General features: G+C 38.0%; 1 protein-coding gene across 1 annotated transcript in view; it reads left to right on the top strand.

Annotated features, from left to right (window-relative positions):
• LOC126473234 (condensin-2 complex subunit D3-like) overlaps nucleotides 1-16,793 on the top strand; it is a 156,028-nt gene that overhangs the window by 118,475 nt on the left and 20,760 nt on the right. The window contains exons 8-9 of the mRNA XM_050100148.1: nucleotides 14,535-14,823; nucleotides 16,366-16,537. Coding sequence (XP_049956105.1) covers nucleotides 14,535-14,823; nucleotides 16,366-16,537 — 461 coding nt within the window. The remainder of the gene's footprint in view (nucleotides 1-14,534; nucleotides 14,824-16,365; nucleotides 16,538-16,793) is intronic.

Genomic DNA, 16,793 nt, shown 5'->3' with positions numbered 1-16,793 from the left:
TCATTCAGACTCAGTATTGTCAATCAGTATTATCCTGTTCTTCAATGTATTATCATCTGCTTTGACAAGGCTAAGATTTCCTACAATCATGCCCTGATATGAGGTTCATTCTGTCTTCCATTTTGTCTACCACACATAAAATGGCTTTTTGTCACCCTCCCAATCTCCACAGTATCCTTGTCAAACCCTATTCCTTCAGTACCCATTTTTCCATTGTGTGGGTCCTACACCTGTGGCCATCCCTGCCATAAGACTTGCCTTAATCACCCTCCTCCTACCACTAGTACCAGCCCTGTAACTAGCAAAACTTATACTATCAAAGAGAGAGCCACCTGTGAAATGAAACGTTTCATGTACCAGTTGTTATGTAAACACTGTTTGGCCTTTCACATCGGCATGGCTATCACTAAGTTATCAGTTAGGATGAATGGGTGCAGGCAGAGAGTGTATGCTGGCAACACCTTCTGCTACTGCTTGGTGAGTAGATTTTGTATCTACCCAATTACATTATATTTTCAAAAATTGTTTATTTTCATTAAATAGGATAGTTTGCTCCTCAACAGATTGAGGAGGCTTTGTGTTGTAGACAGACATAATGAAAAGACTGCTAAACTTCAGCTTTCAGATGAAATAGTCCTTCTTCAGTAACAGAAAACACACACCACACACACACACACACACACACACACTGCTACCGTCTATGGCCACTCAGTTTTGACACAAGCGCCTGTAAACGGTAGCCATTTGTGTGTGAGTCCCTTGCTTTTTTATTTATTTTGTGTGTGTGTGTGTGTGTGTGTGTGTGTGTGTGTGTTCTGTTGCTGAAGAAGGATTTTTTTGCCTGAAAGCCATAAATTTGGCAATTTTTTTGTTTTCTCTGTCTATGACTCTATGCTTCCTCTCTTTGGTAAATAACAGTTTGACCTTTTCATAACACTGGTATATGAAATTTTAGTTGTGATGTGATATAAATGCAGTTTTAGTTTGTTGGTATACCACAGAGACTTTACATAACTCCAATAAAAACGATCACTTACAGACAAGTCTTGAGAACTGGGAAGATTTCATATAATTTGATCTCTCAGTGGTTACTGACTATTGTGGATAGAAGTTGGAGTTTTTTGTGCAGCATTTTTTTTAAATTGCTGCAGGTTAACTGAAGATATTGCAATGCCTCCTCCATGTTTGGTGGAGTACTAGCACTGCTTCCAGTGTCGAGTTAAATTTATTCAGGCAAGTTTGTTACAACTGCTGCCATATTTAGCCACATTTGTTGGTCTTTACGATCCACCACTTGTAGCCCCTGCCTTCCAGTGGAATTGGACTTCCATGCAGTCTTCCCAATCTAATACTTGCAGAAATGTTTGGGTTCATGTTTCATACAGCTTTCAAGGGCTGGAAATTTATGCTACTACATTGCATTGCATATCACAATCCATTGAAAGGGCAGTGTCATATGCGTTTGGAGGTGTACAAAAACCAGATGGGCTTCCCAAGAGCTGTCAAGATACTTTCTAATCATTTACTTCGGAAACCTATCTGCTCTTTTTCCTTTGAAATTGCTTCTCCATACAGTTTTTGGGAAATTTTATAGTTTTTTCCCCCAGTGTTACCAAAAAATTCATGCTCTGTTGTGGAGTAGTATACCTTCGTGCAGTATTTCTTGTCCATGTTTCCATCCATTTGTTCTTGTTGTGTACATACTGAATAGTTTCATCTGCAATTTAAATAGCTTTTAGGCATTCGCTATGTATACTTCCATGTCCAGGAACCTACCCCATTTACATTGTTTTTGCTACAGTTTTGTCTGCATATGTTGCTATCAGTTTCATAGGCCTAGTGTTTCCTGTCCCCCAAATATTATTATTTTTTAAAAGTGTTGTCTAGTATCTGTGTGTAGTGTCTTACAGTAGTTTGATCATTTTCCTTTTGTTATAAGCAGCTGAGCTTAGACCATCCTCCCAGTTGAGCTTAGACCTTCCTCCTATATGTTGTAAACCATCTGGGGATTTTCTGTGCTTTGCTTTTGTGCTCTCTACACTCTTTCAAATTATTGATATGTTTGAATCAGTTAGGACGTTATGGTTTCCTTTATAACTGAGAGATGGACAATCTAAAATTTTATACCTACAACTTTTTCATGCTTCAACAAGAACCTTAGAGTGTTTAATCATCATTTCCAAACTGCAAATTTCCCTGTAAGTAGTGTTGTATCCTTGTCACCACTGTAGTGTCCTCATCTACACTGTTGAGTCTTGTCCCATAGGGGTCAAGAGAGAGGATGTTGTTTGGTGGCTGGTGTCCTCTTTCTACAACACAGCTACACACATATATTAACAGGGTTATTTATTTAGATTAACAGGAATCTACTTTTTTTTAAGAGTGTCCATATGTTGTGGTACGAGCTCTTCTAATCATAGTCCATGTTAGCCTTGCTGCTGGTGAAGTAGAAGTCCTGCTATAAACACTACACTGGTCACAGTGTACTAACAGTTGCGAACTTGGAGTGCGAGTTAGTGCACCAGTGACTGAGCAGCTGAGCTAATGACTGAGACTGCGCATTGGTGGCATGTTGCTTGCGAGTCTGCCTTTGGCCTTCCTGATAGACGCTGTTGATCCAGCACCTGCTATCGATCTTCTTGCTACATCTTTGCCAACCAGTGTGCTGGCCATAGCTTACACCAACACATTCCTCCCCCTTGAAAAAAGCTGCACCGTTGTCATGTAGGGTGGATGTGTATGACAACTGGGAGAGAGGCAGGATGCTGGATGTAGAGATAAGTAGGGAACTATGCCTTTGGAAGACGACATACTCCCAACCATACACAGCTATCTGGCTTGCGAGGCAACAGGAACATCCTCCGGAAAACTGCTGCCAGGACACATGTCCAGGCCTGAAGGCATGTCCTGGGATGATGACGAGGACAGCAATGGAAATAGCGGTTCCAGGTCCATTGGGTCAGAGAGCGAGGATGGCAGGGGCGAGGGCGCATTGTCCATCCGCTCCTACTGGGGTGCCATGCTGGAACAAGTGGGTGGCTTCAAAGGCCGCACAGTCCCATGAGGCCAAGAATCTGAGGGAAGAAAAGCAGCAGAATCACTGGGCAAATGACATGCATGAATTTGGTTCTGGTGGCAGTGCTGCAAGCCATCGCACCTGCAATCAAGTACATAAAAGAACCAATGCATTCCTGGATCTTACCTCTTTCCCAGTGCCCACAGCTGCCATAAACCCCGAAAAGAAAAAGATCATGCAGCGCAAAGCGATACTTGTGAACCATTGCCGGCACTGGATGCTGCATTGTATGCAGCAACTGTAGCAGCATTCAATGGCGGCAGCCACGGAGAAGGTCTGCTGATGATGGTCTGTCTCATGGGTGGAAACAGTAGGAGGCAAGGAAGAGTTGCAGTGCCTGTTCCCGTGTGTGGGTGGTGCGAAGCTTGGCCATCTGTTGCTTAAAGTGCACACGAAGCATTCTGCTTCTCAGTTGGACTGTGGGTGTATCAGAGCACTTGTCAGATGACAAATGTCATTTCATTCACAAAACTGTTCAAAATCACGTGAGGTGAACTGTGGTCCATTGCCTGAGTCAGTGTGCACTCGTTGTCATGGCAATTGAATCTTAGGCCAAGCTGAGAATATCTGTGGTGGAGTGGGTTTGTTTTCCTTGCATGCGTTACACTGTGATGTCATCTGTTGATTGTGGGTGTCTGTGCCCTGCCAACTAACTGTTTAGAGCAATCAATTCCCCAATGTTCTTGGTGGAGCAATTGCAACACATCCTTTTGCAACACTTAGGGAATAAGCACACACGATTGTCCACTGACATTTTGAACTAGATTCACACCCTGTTGAACTGAAAGTTATGCCGACGCGCAAAGTATTGGTGCATAACTGAGATTTGGATACTGTTCAATGAACGAGGCCAAGACATGTGAATGTAATGCAAAAAAATCTTGAGGTCTGGGTCTGCTGCTGTGGCCTGTGCAATTTTTCTGTAGTGCAAGGGAAAAGTGTCCAGCAATTCAGAGTCCTGTGCAATGTTTTGACAACAAAATGCAGCAGGTGAATCAAAATCAGAGTCTGGGCCAATCGGAAGACGAGAAAGGATGTCTGCATTTCCATGCTTTGCCGTAGGTCTGTACACAATTTCATACTGATAGTGCGAAAGCAACAAAGCTCACCATTGCAATTTTTAAGCAATGTGTGTAGGAACTGGCTTTGACAGATGAAACAAGGAGTGCGAAGGCTTGTGATCTGTCGCTAAATAGAACTTGCGATCATACAAATAGTGATGGAATTTGGTCACACCATACGCAATAGTGAGAGCTTATTTTTCAATTTGAGAATAATTGCACTGAGTTTGAGTTAACAACTTTGAGGGAAAATCAATAGGTCTGTCTTGTGCACTAGTTCTGTGCAAAAGCACAGCGTCGATTCCGCAGGAAGAAGTGTTGACTCTCAAGACTACTGGCTTAGCAAGGTCAAAATGTACTAAACATCTGTCACTGAGCAAGGCATTTTTGAGTTTCTGAAAGGCGTTTTGACAGTCTTTAGTCCACACAAAAGGTACATTTTTGCGACACAAGTGATGCAGTGGAGTTGCGATCTGACAGGCATTCGGTATGAACCAAACATAGTATGTCATCTTGTCAAGTACTGTATGCAGTTTAGACACATTGTCAGGAACAGGCAGTCATGGATTGCAAGCAAATGAGATTGGAGGGGTTGCTCACCCTGACTGTTTATCACATGACTGTGTCATGTGTCACTTTAATTCAGTTTGAAAAAAGTCACATTTTTCGAGATGACATTTGAATCCTGCTTCTGACAACACTTGAAAAAGAACGCACAAATTGGCAATTTGTTCCTCTGGTGTATGACCTGAAATGACAATATCGTCAAGATAGTTCGAACAAAATGCCACTTTTGCAGTCAGCTGTTCCAAGTAACGTTGAAAAATGGCGGGTGCAGAAGCACTGCTGAAGGGAAAATGCAAATACTTGAACAGTCCTAAGTATGTATTTACAACAAACACTTTCTGTGATTCTTCATCCAGTGGAAATAGCAAGTAGGCATCATACAAATCTATCTTAGAAAACGTCCTGCACCAAGCCTGCCCATGAATTCCTCAGGGTGAGGTAATGGGTAAGTGTCAACTACTGTCTGTGGGTTGACTGTTGACTTGAAGTCAACACAAATGCGAATGCAATCAGAAGGCTTAGGCAGCAAAATGAGGGGACTTGCCCATTGACTGGCTCGAATGAGAGCAGTTACACATTACCTTGCAATTCTTACAGTTCACTGGCAGCTTTTTCTCGTAAAGCAATTGGAACAGGGCATGCCCGGAAAAAACTTAGACTGTGCATTGTCTTTCAATGTAACAAGCACTCCAAAGTCATTAGATTTCCCCATTCCTTCTAAAAAAAGTTCAGGGAGTTCTTTTGGATCAAAAGCTGGTACTGAAAGTATGTCTTGTATGCTACGTCCAAGGCATCTAAACTGAAAATGTTCTCGCTGCCTCTTGATTCCAACACAGTAAAATTCACTGTTGTGTGAGATTTGTAAGTGGCAGGCAAACTCCACTGTCCAAGCCCTGGAATTTCCTGTCTGTTGTAAGCAGTGAGGTGCTTGCTAGATTTAGAAAGGCATGGTGAGCCTAACTGTTCATATGTGGCATGATTAAGCAAGGTTACTGTGGCACCTGCATCTAACTGAAAGTTCACACGACAGCCAGCACTTCATAAGGAGCCAAATAGTTTGTTAGAATGTTGTTGCCCAGCACTAGGGCAAGAAGGAGGCACAACCTTAATCTTACTGTTGTCGGAACCTGTTGTAGGTTTTGAAAACACAATATTCATGGCATGTGCACGAGCCTGTTTTTTTTTCTGGGAGCAAGCAAAATTGGTGGTCTTGTGCCATTGGAAACAAACTGCTTGGACATGGCCTTTTTTTCCACACGTGTAACAAGTTGCATTACATGACGGGCGATCCCGTCTCTTCTGGTGAGCAAAACATCTAGGGCAAGACTTCACTAAATTCACAGGCCTGTCTGCCTGTCTACATGCCAGTCTGTGCAGCTGTGTAAGTGCTTGTTGTTGTAGCAAATATGTTGTAGCAAAAAAGCAAGCAAAACCTCTGAAAAGAGAAATTTGATTGGTTTTGTGGCTCCCTTCATAGAATACTTGTAAGAACAAACAACAACAATTGAGCAAGCGCCCCTGCAAGCTAAAACATAAGAGAAAGAAGCAAAATCTTCAACCAAGTTGGTTATCTTCAATCTGCACTGAATTATCGTCATGGCCACTGTTATATCCTTGTCGCAACTGTCCTCATCGACACTGCTGAGTCTTGTCCCATAGGAATCAAGGGAGAAGATGTTGTTTGGTGACCGGTATCCTCTTTCTACAACACAACTGCACACATATATTAACAGGCTTCTTTATTTACACTAACAGGAAGCTACTTATTTTTAATAGAGTCTGTGTGTTGTGGTACAAGCTCTTCCACTAATAGTCTACATTAGCCTCACTGCTGGTGCAGTACAAGTCCTGCTATAAACACTGCGCTGATCGCGGTTTGCTGCCAGATGCCAACTTGGAGTGTGAGTTAATGCGCCAGTGATTGAGAGGCAGGGTTAGTGGCTGAGACTGAGACTGTGCTAGTGACTGAGACTGACTGACTGACTGACTGAGACTGAGCCCTCCAGTTTGTGGCGGCGATCTGAATACTTGCGGTCAAGAGGGTGTTGGTGGTGTGTTGCTTGCGAGTCTATCTTTGGCCGCTCACCTGCTTCTTGCTACATCTTTGCCAGCTGGTGTGCTGGCAACAGCTTACGCTAGCACAAATAGTGATTGAAAGACTGATCATTCTCAGTAGTAAGATGAACTAGAATCATGTATGGAAAAATAGTATGAAGTACTTTCCAGTGCTCATGCCTGCATCTTATGTTCACCATAATATACAACTGAAAAAGATATGGTAGAGAATGTTCAAATATTTTGAGTTATTATGAGCCTGCGGCATTCTAGATGTCGTTTAAGGACATTATATTTATACTAAAGCCAAAATGCTGATATATTCAAAGACCTCTTATTAAGATGTCATTTTCTGGTGCTGTAAACTAATTTAGGCCTCGTGGCCATTACCAAGCTGTTTGGAAAGGTATGGACTTGTTAGTACATGTATCTATGTGTTCTTGTAACTAATAACAGTTTTGTATATAATTGTCATAGCACTTACTTCCATAACACATCGTTAACACTATCGCTTTCTAAATACCTTGTATTGCTGAATATTGTAGGTGTAGTGCAGATGAAATTGTTTTTCTTTAGATACATAATGTCCCAGCAGTGGAGTTTGCTGCTCAGTAACATTTACTAAGACCTATTTAATATATTCCGCATGTTTAACAGCTTCAATTAATGGCAAAGTCAGCAATATTATATACTTACATAGTTGGCTTATTCATATATGGAGGTTTGAGTACTGGTGGTAAATTCTTTGCTTATGTTCGTTGGTATTGTCTTTGCCTGTAAATTTGTTTTATGCGTTATCATGTTCTGTAATTTCAATAAAGTTGTCAGTATAATTTTTATGTTTTAAATCATTTTGTTTGTTAAGAATTTTGCCTGGAAATAATGTATAATTCTAATTCTTCTAAAAAGTTCATTATTGGCCCTTTGGTCTTATGTGCAGGATTTGCAGAGCATTTTCGATCTGTGTTTCAGGTATGTTATCGGCATGTGATTTTGAAATTGCTCCCCATCTGACCTATATAGAAATTTTTACAGTCATTTTAATTAATTTTATATACTTCTGTGTATGTGTGCACTGGTAGTTTCATTTTTCTGGAATGGAGGTATGTTCTTGGCTTATGTGCACTGTGGTATGCAAATCTTTCTGTAGGGTGCTATAATAATACGCTAAGTTTGTTTGATATATTTCCAATGTATGTTTGTGGTATGTATATTATTTTCTGTTTTGTTGATACATCTGCTGTTAATTTTATGCCACTATGAATCTTAATTTGTTTCTGTTTCTTGTATTTGTCATATGTTTGGCTGGTTATGTTGGATTGAAGTTGTTCTGTTTGCTACATACTTGCGGATCTCCAATTCCTTTTGTATAATGGATTATTGTAATAGTAGATTCATCAGTCTGTTCATTGTCATATGAAAATATGCGTGTTTGTGTGTTTTACGACTACAAGAATTTGCATTAATGATGTTGTGTGTTTTCTGTAGACTTCAAATTGATGTCCATTGTGAATGTTTTTTATTGTTAGGTCCAGGAAGTTGGTCATTTCATTTTTTTCTGTGGTTCCATTGTGAATTTCATGTTGGGGTGAAGTTCATTTAACATTCTGTGTATCTGTTGAATGCCTGTGTTGGAACTGTCTGTTAGTAACAAGGTGTCATCTACATGAAGGTAATAATATGCAATTTTCTGTGCAAGTGTGTTTGTGGGGCTAGAAGAATTTTTTTTGTAATGTTTTTAAAAATATATGACCTATTGTGCCAGCTACACTACGCCCCATGGCTATTCCATCCTTTTGTATGTATAATGCATTAGTACTAAATATTGTAGCAAGCTGTTTTTTATAATATTACTTGATTCTTATACTGAAGTATTGTTGTAGAGATTGGTGTTGTCAAAGGACATGAATTTTCCATTCTTTGGAATTATTATGTATTTTATGTTGAAAAATTTCATAGCCGCAACCAAATTCACAATCAACACAGCAAAATGAGCTACTAGATGACAAAATGAAACAACAGTACAAGCATCACACAATATAGAATAAAATATTAACCTACAATGATAGATACAAATAACAGGCAAAACTAGATCACTGTACACTCAATAGGGTAAACCAAAAACTCATCACAGTCTGTACAGTAGCAAATAAAGCAGATGAAGGAAATAATTTGGTTGTAGTTGAAAAGCTGCAATACGATTTTCACTGAATTTGAAGGTTGGGGTGGGGGAGGGAGAGAGGACAAAAAGAAGAAGAAGAAACATAATATTTAACCCAAGTACATCTAAACTATATGGCCAACCAAGGATCCAGAAGCACAATTCCCAATATGCCCAGTAATTAACTCTATTATAGATAGCCCAACCTACCTTATTAGTAGAAAGCGGAACATCCTGCCCACAAAATACTATACATATAAAAAATGACTCACAGTGAAGAAACTCAAGAACATTAGCAAACAACATAACCCTAAAGAATTGAAAATTCATGTCCTTTGACATCACTGATCTCTACACCAATATTCCAGTACAAGAAACAATTAATGCTATAGAAAACAACTTGCTACAATACGGAGAATTGCCCACGACAGGAATACAGAACACTGAACTGCTGACACTAGTACTAAATCAGAATTACTTTGTTTTCGATAATTCATTATACATACGAAAGGACGGAGTAGCCATGAGGAGTAGGTTAGCGAAAGCAACAGGTCATATATTTTAAACATGTTAGAACAAAAGTTTTTAGTCCCACAAACATACTTGAAAAGATAATTATACATAATTAGCGTAATGTAGATGACACCTAGCTACCAATAGACGATTCTGACACAGGTAATCTACAAATACATAAAACATTAAATGAACTTCATCACAACATGGACTTCACAATGGAACTAGACAGCAATAAAGGTTCCTGGACCAGACAATAAAAAACATTCACAACAGACATCAGATAACATCATTACAACAGATTCTTGTCATCCTAAAACACACAAAAATGCATACTTTTAAATGATGATAAACAGACGGATGAATTTACTATTGCAGTAATTCACAACACAGAAGGAATTGGATATCCTCAAATACATAGCACAACAGAACAACTTCAGTCCCAACATTGCCAACCAAACCTATGAGAAACGCAACAAACATAATGACATAAAATTAACAAGAGAGGTACCAACAAAACAGAAAATAACATACAAACCACAAATGTATATGTGAATTGCATCAAACAAACATAACACCGTACTAAGGCAAACTACAGTAAGATTTGCATACAGCACTGTAAACATGCAGAGAACAAATATCTACTCAGTAAAAACCAAAATTCCGTTGCACATATACCCAAGTGTATATAAAATTAATTATAGTGACCGTGAAAAATTCTACATGAACTAAACAGAGAGAAATTTCAAAATCAGGCAGTGAGAGAATGCCAGAAACAGTGACACAAACCCATCCACAATCTTCAAGCCCATGCAAACAGATCAAAAATGAAATTACAGATCCTGAACATAGCACCAAAGGACCCAATAATGAACTTCTTAGAAGAATTAGATACGAAATTCTTAACACACAAAAGACTTAAAACACAAAAATGATATTGACAACTTTATTGAACAAATTTACAGGCAAAGACAATACCAATGAATATTAGCAAAGAATTTACTACTAGTATGTACAACTCTACAGATGAATTAGCCAACTATGTAACCATGTAACATTGTTGACTTAGCTGTCAGCTGGAGCTGTTAAACTTATGGAAGATATTAACTAGGTCTTAGCAAATATTGCTCAGCAACGAAGTCCTTTGCTGAGACATTACATATCTGTAGAATAACAATTTCCCCTGCACTACACCTATGATGTGGAGCAATATCAGGTATCAGACAGCGACAGCATTAGCGATGTGTTATGGAAAAAAGTACTACGACAGATATTTACAAGATTGTTAATAGTTACAAGCAGACATAGAGTTGTTGATAGGCCCACACAAAAGAAGGAAAACATGTTAAAAGACTCACAAAGGAGCCAGAGCTAGGAGAGGGAAGAAAAAGTCATTTACTGTTTGGTTATGGATAAAGACAGATAGATACGTAGATAGATAGGTAGAGGAAGGGGGAGTATTGTTACAAGAATAAAGTCATGGCAACTTAAGTCAAGGTTCAAATTCAAAAATAATTAAAGATATGCTTAAAAAAGATATTGTGCAAAGACCAGTGGTAACTAATTTAGAAACAAGACTCAAGGAGTGAGGCGGACATAAAACTTGGCTGGAGACCAGTTACAGAAAGATGCAAATAACAGAAAAGATGCAAACAGAACAGAATGAGATAACCATTTTAGTTTTACCAGTTTTGTCTCTTCTGTTATATCCTGGATTTTTTGCTTTTGTAAGCTGGATAGACTGCTTTATTTTTTTGTCTTTGTTGTATTTACTAGAATGCCTCTGTGTTTAACAACACGGAAGTTCCTTTTTTACATCTTCCTTGGTTATTATCTCATTAATTGTTTGTTTGTACAGTATATTTTAGCAAATATCTGTGTATTTCTGATTCTGAAGAGAGATTATTGCAGACCCAGCATAAATAGCATATTACCAAAATGAAATGGTGTGTGTGTGTGTGTGTGTGTGTGTGTGTGTGTGTGTACACCTCATTTTACTTCATTTAGCTCAATAGATCTCTTGTCGTCCACTCCCCAACAGAAAATCACAGTCACACGGTGGGATTCAAACTGTGGGATTGAGACCTAGGAATTCTACAGCAATAGGAAGCAGTGTTATATTCTAGGCCATAGTGACAGTGACACGTGGGAAAGTTCATAAAATTTCAAATTTATAAATGCAAAGGACCATTGCATAAATAGTGATATAAACAAGATGTTCTGAAAAATAGTCAGTGTGTAATGGTGATAAATTACTAAACCTGACAGCGGAAGAGTGAGATATCGGGCCAGAGATGTCAGCAGGTGGCTACTGAAACTGCTATTATTTTGATGTATACACATAGCCAGAGAAAATGCATAGAATAATTTGAATACCTGCTAAGCTGATGTATGGAGCTATAATGAGAGCACAGCTGATACCACAGAGCCACAGCTAAAAAAGTTGTGTAATTGACTTGTAATAAACGACTAAGTGAGGGGTTCTTATTTTAGAATCCATTTAAGATTTTTTTAAAGTGTAGCAGAGTGCAGTTTGAGCTCTGTGTTGACAAGGAACAAATACCTTGTGGTCTGTTTTAATTTATTCGTTTCTTTAAAATATTTGTATGTTGCAGTTTGTTAATGTATTGTGTATTTGAGACAGGACCTGTACGAGTAATATTACTACCTACAGGTGGCAAAAAATATCAAAATCACTATACATTTTGATCGCATGAAATGACACTCTATTAATCAATCTGTTATTCTTTATTAATGACTATGCAAGAGACAGAAACAATAAGAAAAATCATCGTATTTGTTTATAAATTATCTTAATATTTAAATGCAAACCACAACTTTTTTACTTTAAATATGCTGTCTTTTGTAATGTTTCTTTTTAGTAGCATAGCTGGAATATTTATTCATCATGCAGTGATATATACGTGGACATAATAAATGATTGCTCTAAAATTGCACAATTTGCCCAATGGATAATGCTGTAATCTTAATATCATACTTAAAAAGTAATCAGCTCCTGACAGTGTCTTCCTCAGGAGATTCCATCTATTATTACATTTGTATTAAAAATAAACTTGGCTTCCAAAGCTGTTAAAAATTTACAGTTGCAGTTACATTTCAGGTAGAGAAATAAATTTAATAATGGTGGGATGTGACTTGTGGAAAATGAAACAATCTTTGCTTGACACTGAAAGACTGCTTTCATTATTTTCTCCTTTTCTTTTTTCAGAATTATTTGTCTAGTGTTGTCTTCCTTTAGATGATCACTCTCCGTCAGTGTTTTTCAGAGAATATTTTTCATTCTGGACCCACCCAGTTAAAGAGCCAACTTCTGGGACACGGAGAGGCACTCTGGCCCCAGATCGTATTCACCTTGCACACTGGTGTGCCAATTAGATTGGGTGTGATTCTTAACAGGTTTCTCACATCCACTTAGGTAAATATGAGGCCTTGGTTCTGCCTTGGTTACGTGATGTGCAAACAATTTGAAAAACAATGTCACATTTGACCCTGCAATATGCTCTAGGCATAGAAGGGGTATAGGGATTCCAGGCCCGTGTGTGTGTGTGTGTGTGTGTGTGTGTGTGTGTGTGTGGGGGGGGGGGGGGGGGGGGGGAAAGCTGGCAGTCGCTTTAGAATCCCATAGTAATAACGGCCTACACGCCGGTATGTATCTGCCTGAAATTAGAGAAGTACCACACCAGTCCTGACCTGGCATTGTAATGGATGGTTGGATATTTCATTCTGGAAGTGAGTTTCTAGATGATCTATATGCTACCCATCTCCTACCACCTTTGGTTGGCCAATGAACATAACTCTGAATTTTTTTAGGTGTAGTTGTAGATAGAAGTGTGAGTATACAAAACTCTGATAAATGGGGTGAAAATTATCATCATTCACATTTCATATCCCTCATCTTTCTTATTAAACCTCCTTTGGTGGCAAGTGCACTTTCCTCTTTTTGCAAGCCAGATCTCATCCCAAATTTTTTTCCTCATTGATCCAGATTTGTAAAAATTACCACGATTCACATTTCATATTCCACTATTTTCTTATTGGAAAAACTCTTTTGGTGACAGGTGCATTGTATCCCTCCCTTTCCTCCTTTTGCAAGCCAGACCTCACCCGACATATTTTTCCTCTCATTGAGCCAGATTTGTAAGGCTATCAGTTAAAAGAATTCCTTACAAATCCTATAAAACTGTACACATAAGCACATTGACAGATGAAACTGACTTTCTCTCTTGTGGTGCGGGGCCTCTGGCTCCCATTTATTGCATTGAGTGGTTGAGTGGTGTTTTGTTTTGGGTTTGAAATGGTGAATCTACATCTCATTCACGGTAACAAATGGGCAAAAAACATCTGCTGGATTTTGTTTATAATGATCCTAACATTGGTGAGGTTTCTCCTTCCAATTTGCATATGGTTTCTCCTCCTCATCGCTTATGGTCAGCACTCAATAAATGTCAACTTTTGCTTACATAAAGTTGTCTCATAGTTAATCGTTCGTGTAAATGTGACTCACTCTTTCAGTGGTGGCTTGACATCATACCTTGGTATGCAGATTGAATCTATCAGACATTAATATTAAAAACTAATGCCATCCATTTTCTTGTGTCACAGAATTTCTGCGAATCTCTGCTAACTAAATGTTACATTTAAACAGTGCTCAGTAACCTACTGCTAAGTTATTGCCTCTCGTTCGTCTAGTATACAGCACATCACAGTGGAAGCCCTTCCACTACTTCTCATAACCAACATATTGTTGAAACATAAAATAATGTATTAATTATATGCTTTCATTCTATGTCATTCTTAGAGGTGCAACAGGTGAACAGGAAGAATCATTTTGAAAGCTGTGTTATTTTAAAAGTTAAAAGTGATCTCTCCCTTTTAAGTTTCCAGTAATCATGCAATATTTAATTCTGTAAGTTCTTTTTGCTTCATAATGGTGAAAATATGAGAAATAACTCTACTTTTTATTTTTACTGATAACACTTACACTAGCAACCTGCAAATTGTAGCCCTTGTGAGTAATCCTGAATAAACTTTATTAATAGTCAATTTATTTTCCACAACAGTGTTTTTTTTCTTTTCTTAGGTATACTTCAATGGTTGAGCCTTTAATCCCGGATATTTGTGTGTGTTTGAAAGATCCTAGAGAAAAAGTGAGGGAAACTGCTCTTGTGCAGTTGATTCAGCTCTTGCAGCAAGATTATTTGAAGCTGAGGGGCAGCTTTTATTTCAACATTTTCAGTATGCTTTGTGATAAGGACAAAACTATTGTTGATTCCATAATCTATTTCATCACCGAATCTTTGTTAGTGAAGAACAAGAACATACTTTACCAAAATTTTGTTGCTGGGCTCTATTATTACAATAAATGTGAGGTATGTATTTATTGATGAGTTAATTTACTATGCTGACGATTGAAGAGTTATCATGCTAAAGCGGCCGAGAGCCACTTTTGCATAAATTGTGCTTTGTGCTTTATTAGGTGGTATGTGAACAGGGCTTTCACATTTTAAAAGGGCTGCCTTCAGTGATGGCTGATGTAGGTGCTACCAAAGGCCAGTACATGTCTTGAGAGGTAACTCCTATGACTTGTTCATGCTAAGTGGGGTCAGTGCAGATTGTGTTGTACGAGCTAGCTATACTCAACTTAGAGAATATACCGTTCTGCTTGCTCCTGCCATTTTGTAACCTATCTCTTGTGTGTCTTCCTTGGCAGTAAAATAAATAGTGAAAAAGATATGAACAATTCAGCAAAGGGAAGTAACAGAAAAGCTGGTAACTAAAAGAAAATGTGGCTGAAGATGGGGATGCGTTCTGTTACCGATGTAGTGAACATTATAGCAACAGCTTGCAATAACCAATCTCTCAAAGTCGTTCAAGTGAAAGGCAGTTATTTTATGGATTTTCGGCAAGCAGGTGAAGTGATCATTAACACAACTGAGGTTAATGTAAGTTCTGCCTTGTGGATTAAAACCACCACACCTAGAGTAATTCAGATAAAAAAGACATTTGGCAAAATAAAGGGTTGGGAAATGATGAGAATGTTGGACGGTGAAGTGAAGATTTCAACTCGCTCACATTCAGTGAGGTTACTGGTGAAAAGGATTGTATTCAGAGAAGAAGATACGCCTCAAAAGTATGATGGAATACCTACCTGAGGTGCACAAACAATTACGTTCTTGCTAACTGAATAAAGTTTATTCTCAATAACCTAAAAAGTATATTTTGTTACTTTGTACATTAGCATGATGACTCTTCACTTACAAAGAAAATACTAACTTTGATCAATTTAGTTCTCTCATGAATTTTGTGCTGCTAATTTCCTCCAGTATTATTTTTTAAGTATTTATGTTATGATGAAATCAGATGTAAGGATCATTTTTGAGAAGTCAGTCAGCACAGCTGACAGTTTTCAACATCGTTGTACAAATATAATGTGTCTTTTTTTAGTTTCTGAAACATATGCTACACAAACTACTAATCTGAAATCATTGATTAGAATAATCATACTTTCTTTTGTTCAAAATACTACATAAGATACCCTACTGTACTTCATATTATTAAGAAGATATTACATTTTTGTTATTATTATTGAGTCACTAATTTTATTGGGACATATGGCAAACCTTATCTTTTTTTTAATAAATGTTGATGACTTTTTCCATTGCAAAAGTAGTAGTTTAATTTCCGTGATGCATATTTCTCTATTCTGTGTCATGTTTTGAAATGTCCCTCTATATCAAGACTGGAACCTGTGAAAGCAGCGAATAATTGTTATTAGAACACATCATATCTACTCTGTTACTTTTGCATGTTCACTACTTTAGAGAAAAATATTGCATTTGGTGTTTTTGTTGATTAAACTAAAGAATAGCAGACAGCTGACACATAATTTTATTCTTTTTCAATGCTTAAAGACAGAAGATGTGTTTATGAGAACAACACAGACGCAGAAAGAAGCCGAGGTTTTCGATTTATCTGGTGAAGATAATGCTGAAAAGCGCATGACACTATATAAATTTATGCTTGAACACATGACTGATGAGCATCGTTTTAAGATAACCTATAAAGTTTGTATGGACATTCTTGGTACGTGTTTTACATTTTTCTGTTTTCTTAATTAATTTTGAAACTTAACTAATCAGCTTTTTTCCAGTAATAACTGTTTTTCAGCATTCTTTGTGTTGTGTTCTCCTTTTGTACACATGGGTGGACAAAGACACATACCTTTTATAGCTCTCCACTGCTGTGACAGCAGGAAATACATATGGAATTATTTATACAGATATGACTCTTGATTGTCAAGCATACTAAGAACCAACCAAAGATTCTGAGCTGTGTGATA

Source organism: Schistocerca serialis, chromosome 4 (assembly GCF_023864345.2).
Source record: "Schistocerca serialis cubense isolate TAMUIC-IGC-003099 chromosome 4, iqSchSeri2.2, whole genome shotgun sequence".
Lineage (NCBI taxonomy): Eukaryota > Metazoa > Arthropoda > Insecta > Orthoptera > Acrididae > Schistocerca > Schistocerca serialis.
This window is presented reverse-complemented; position numbering and strand designations above follow the sequence as displayed.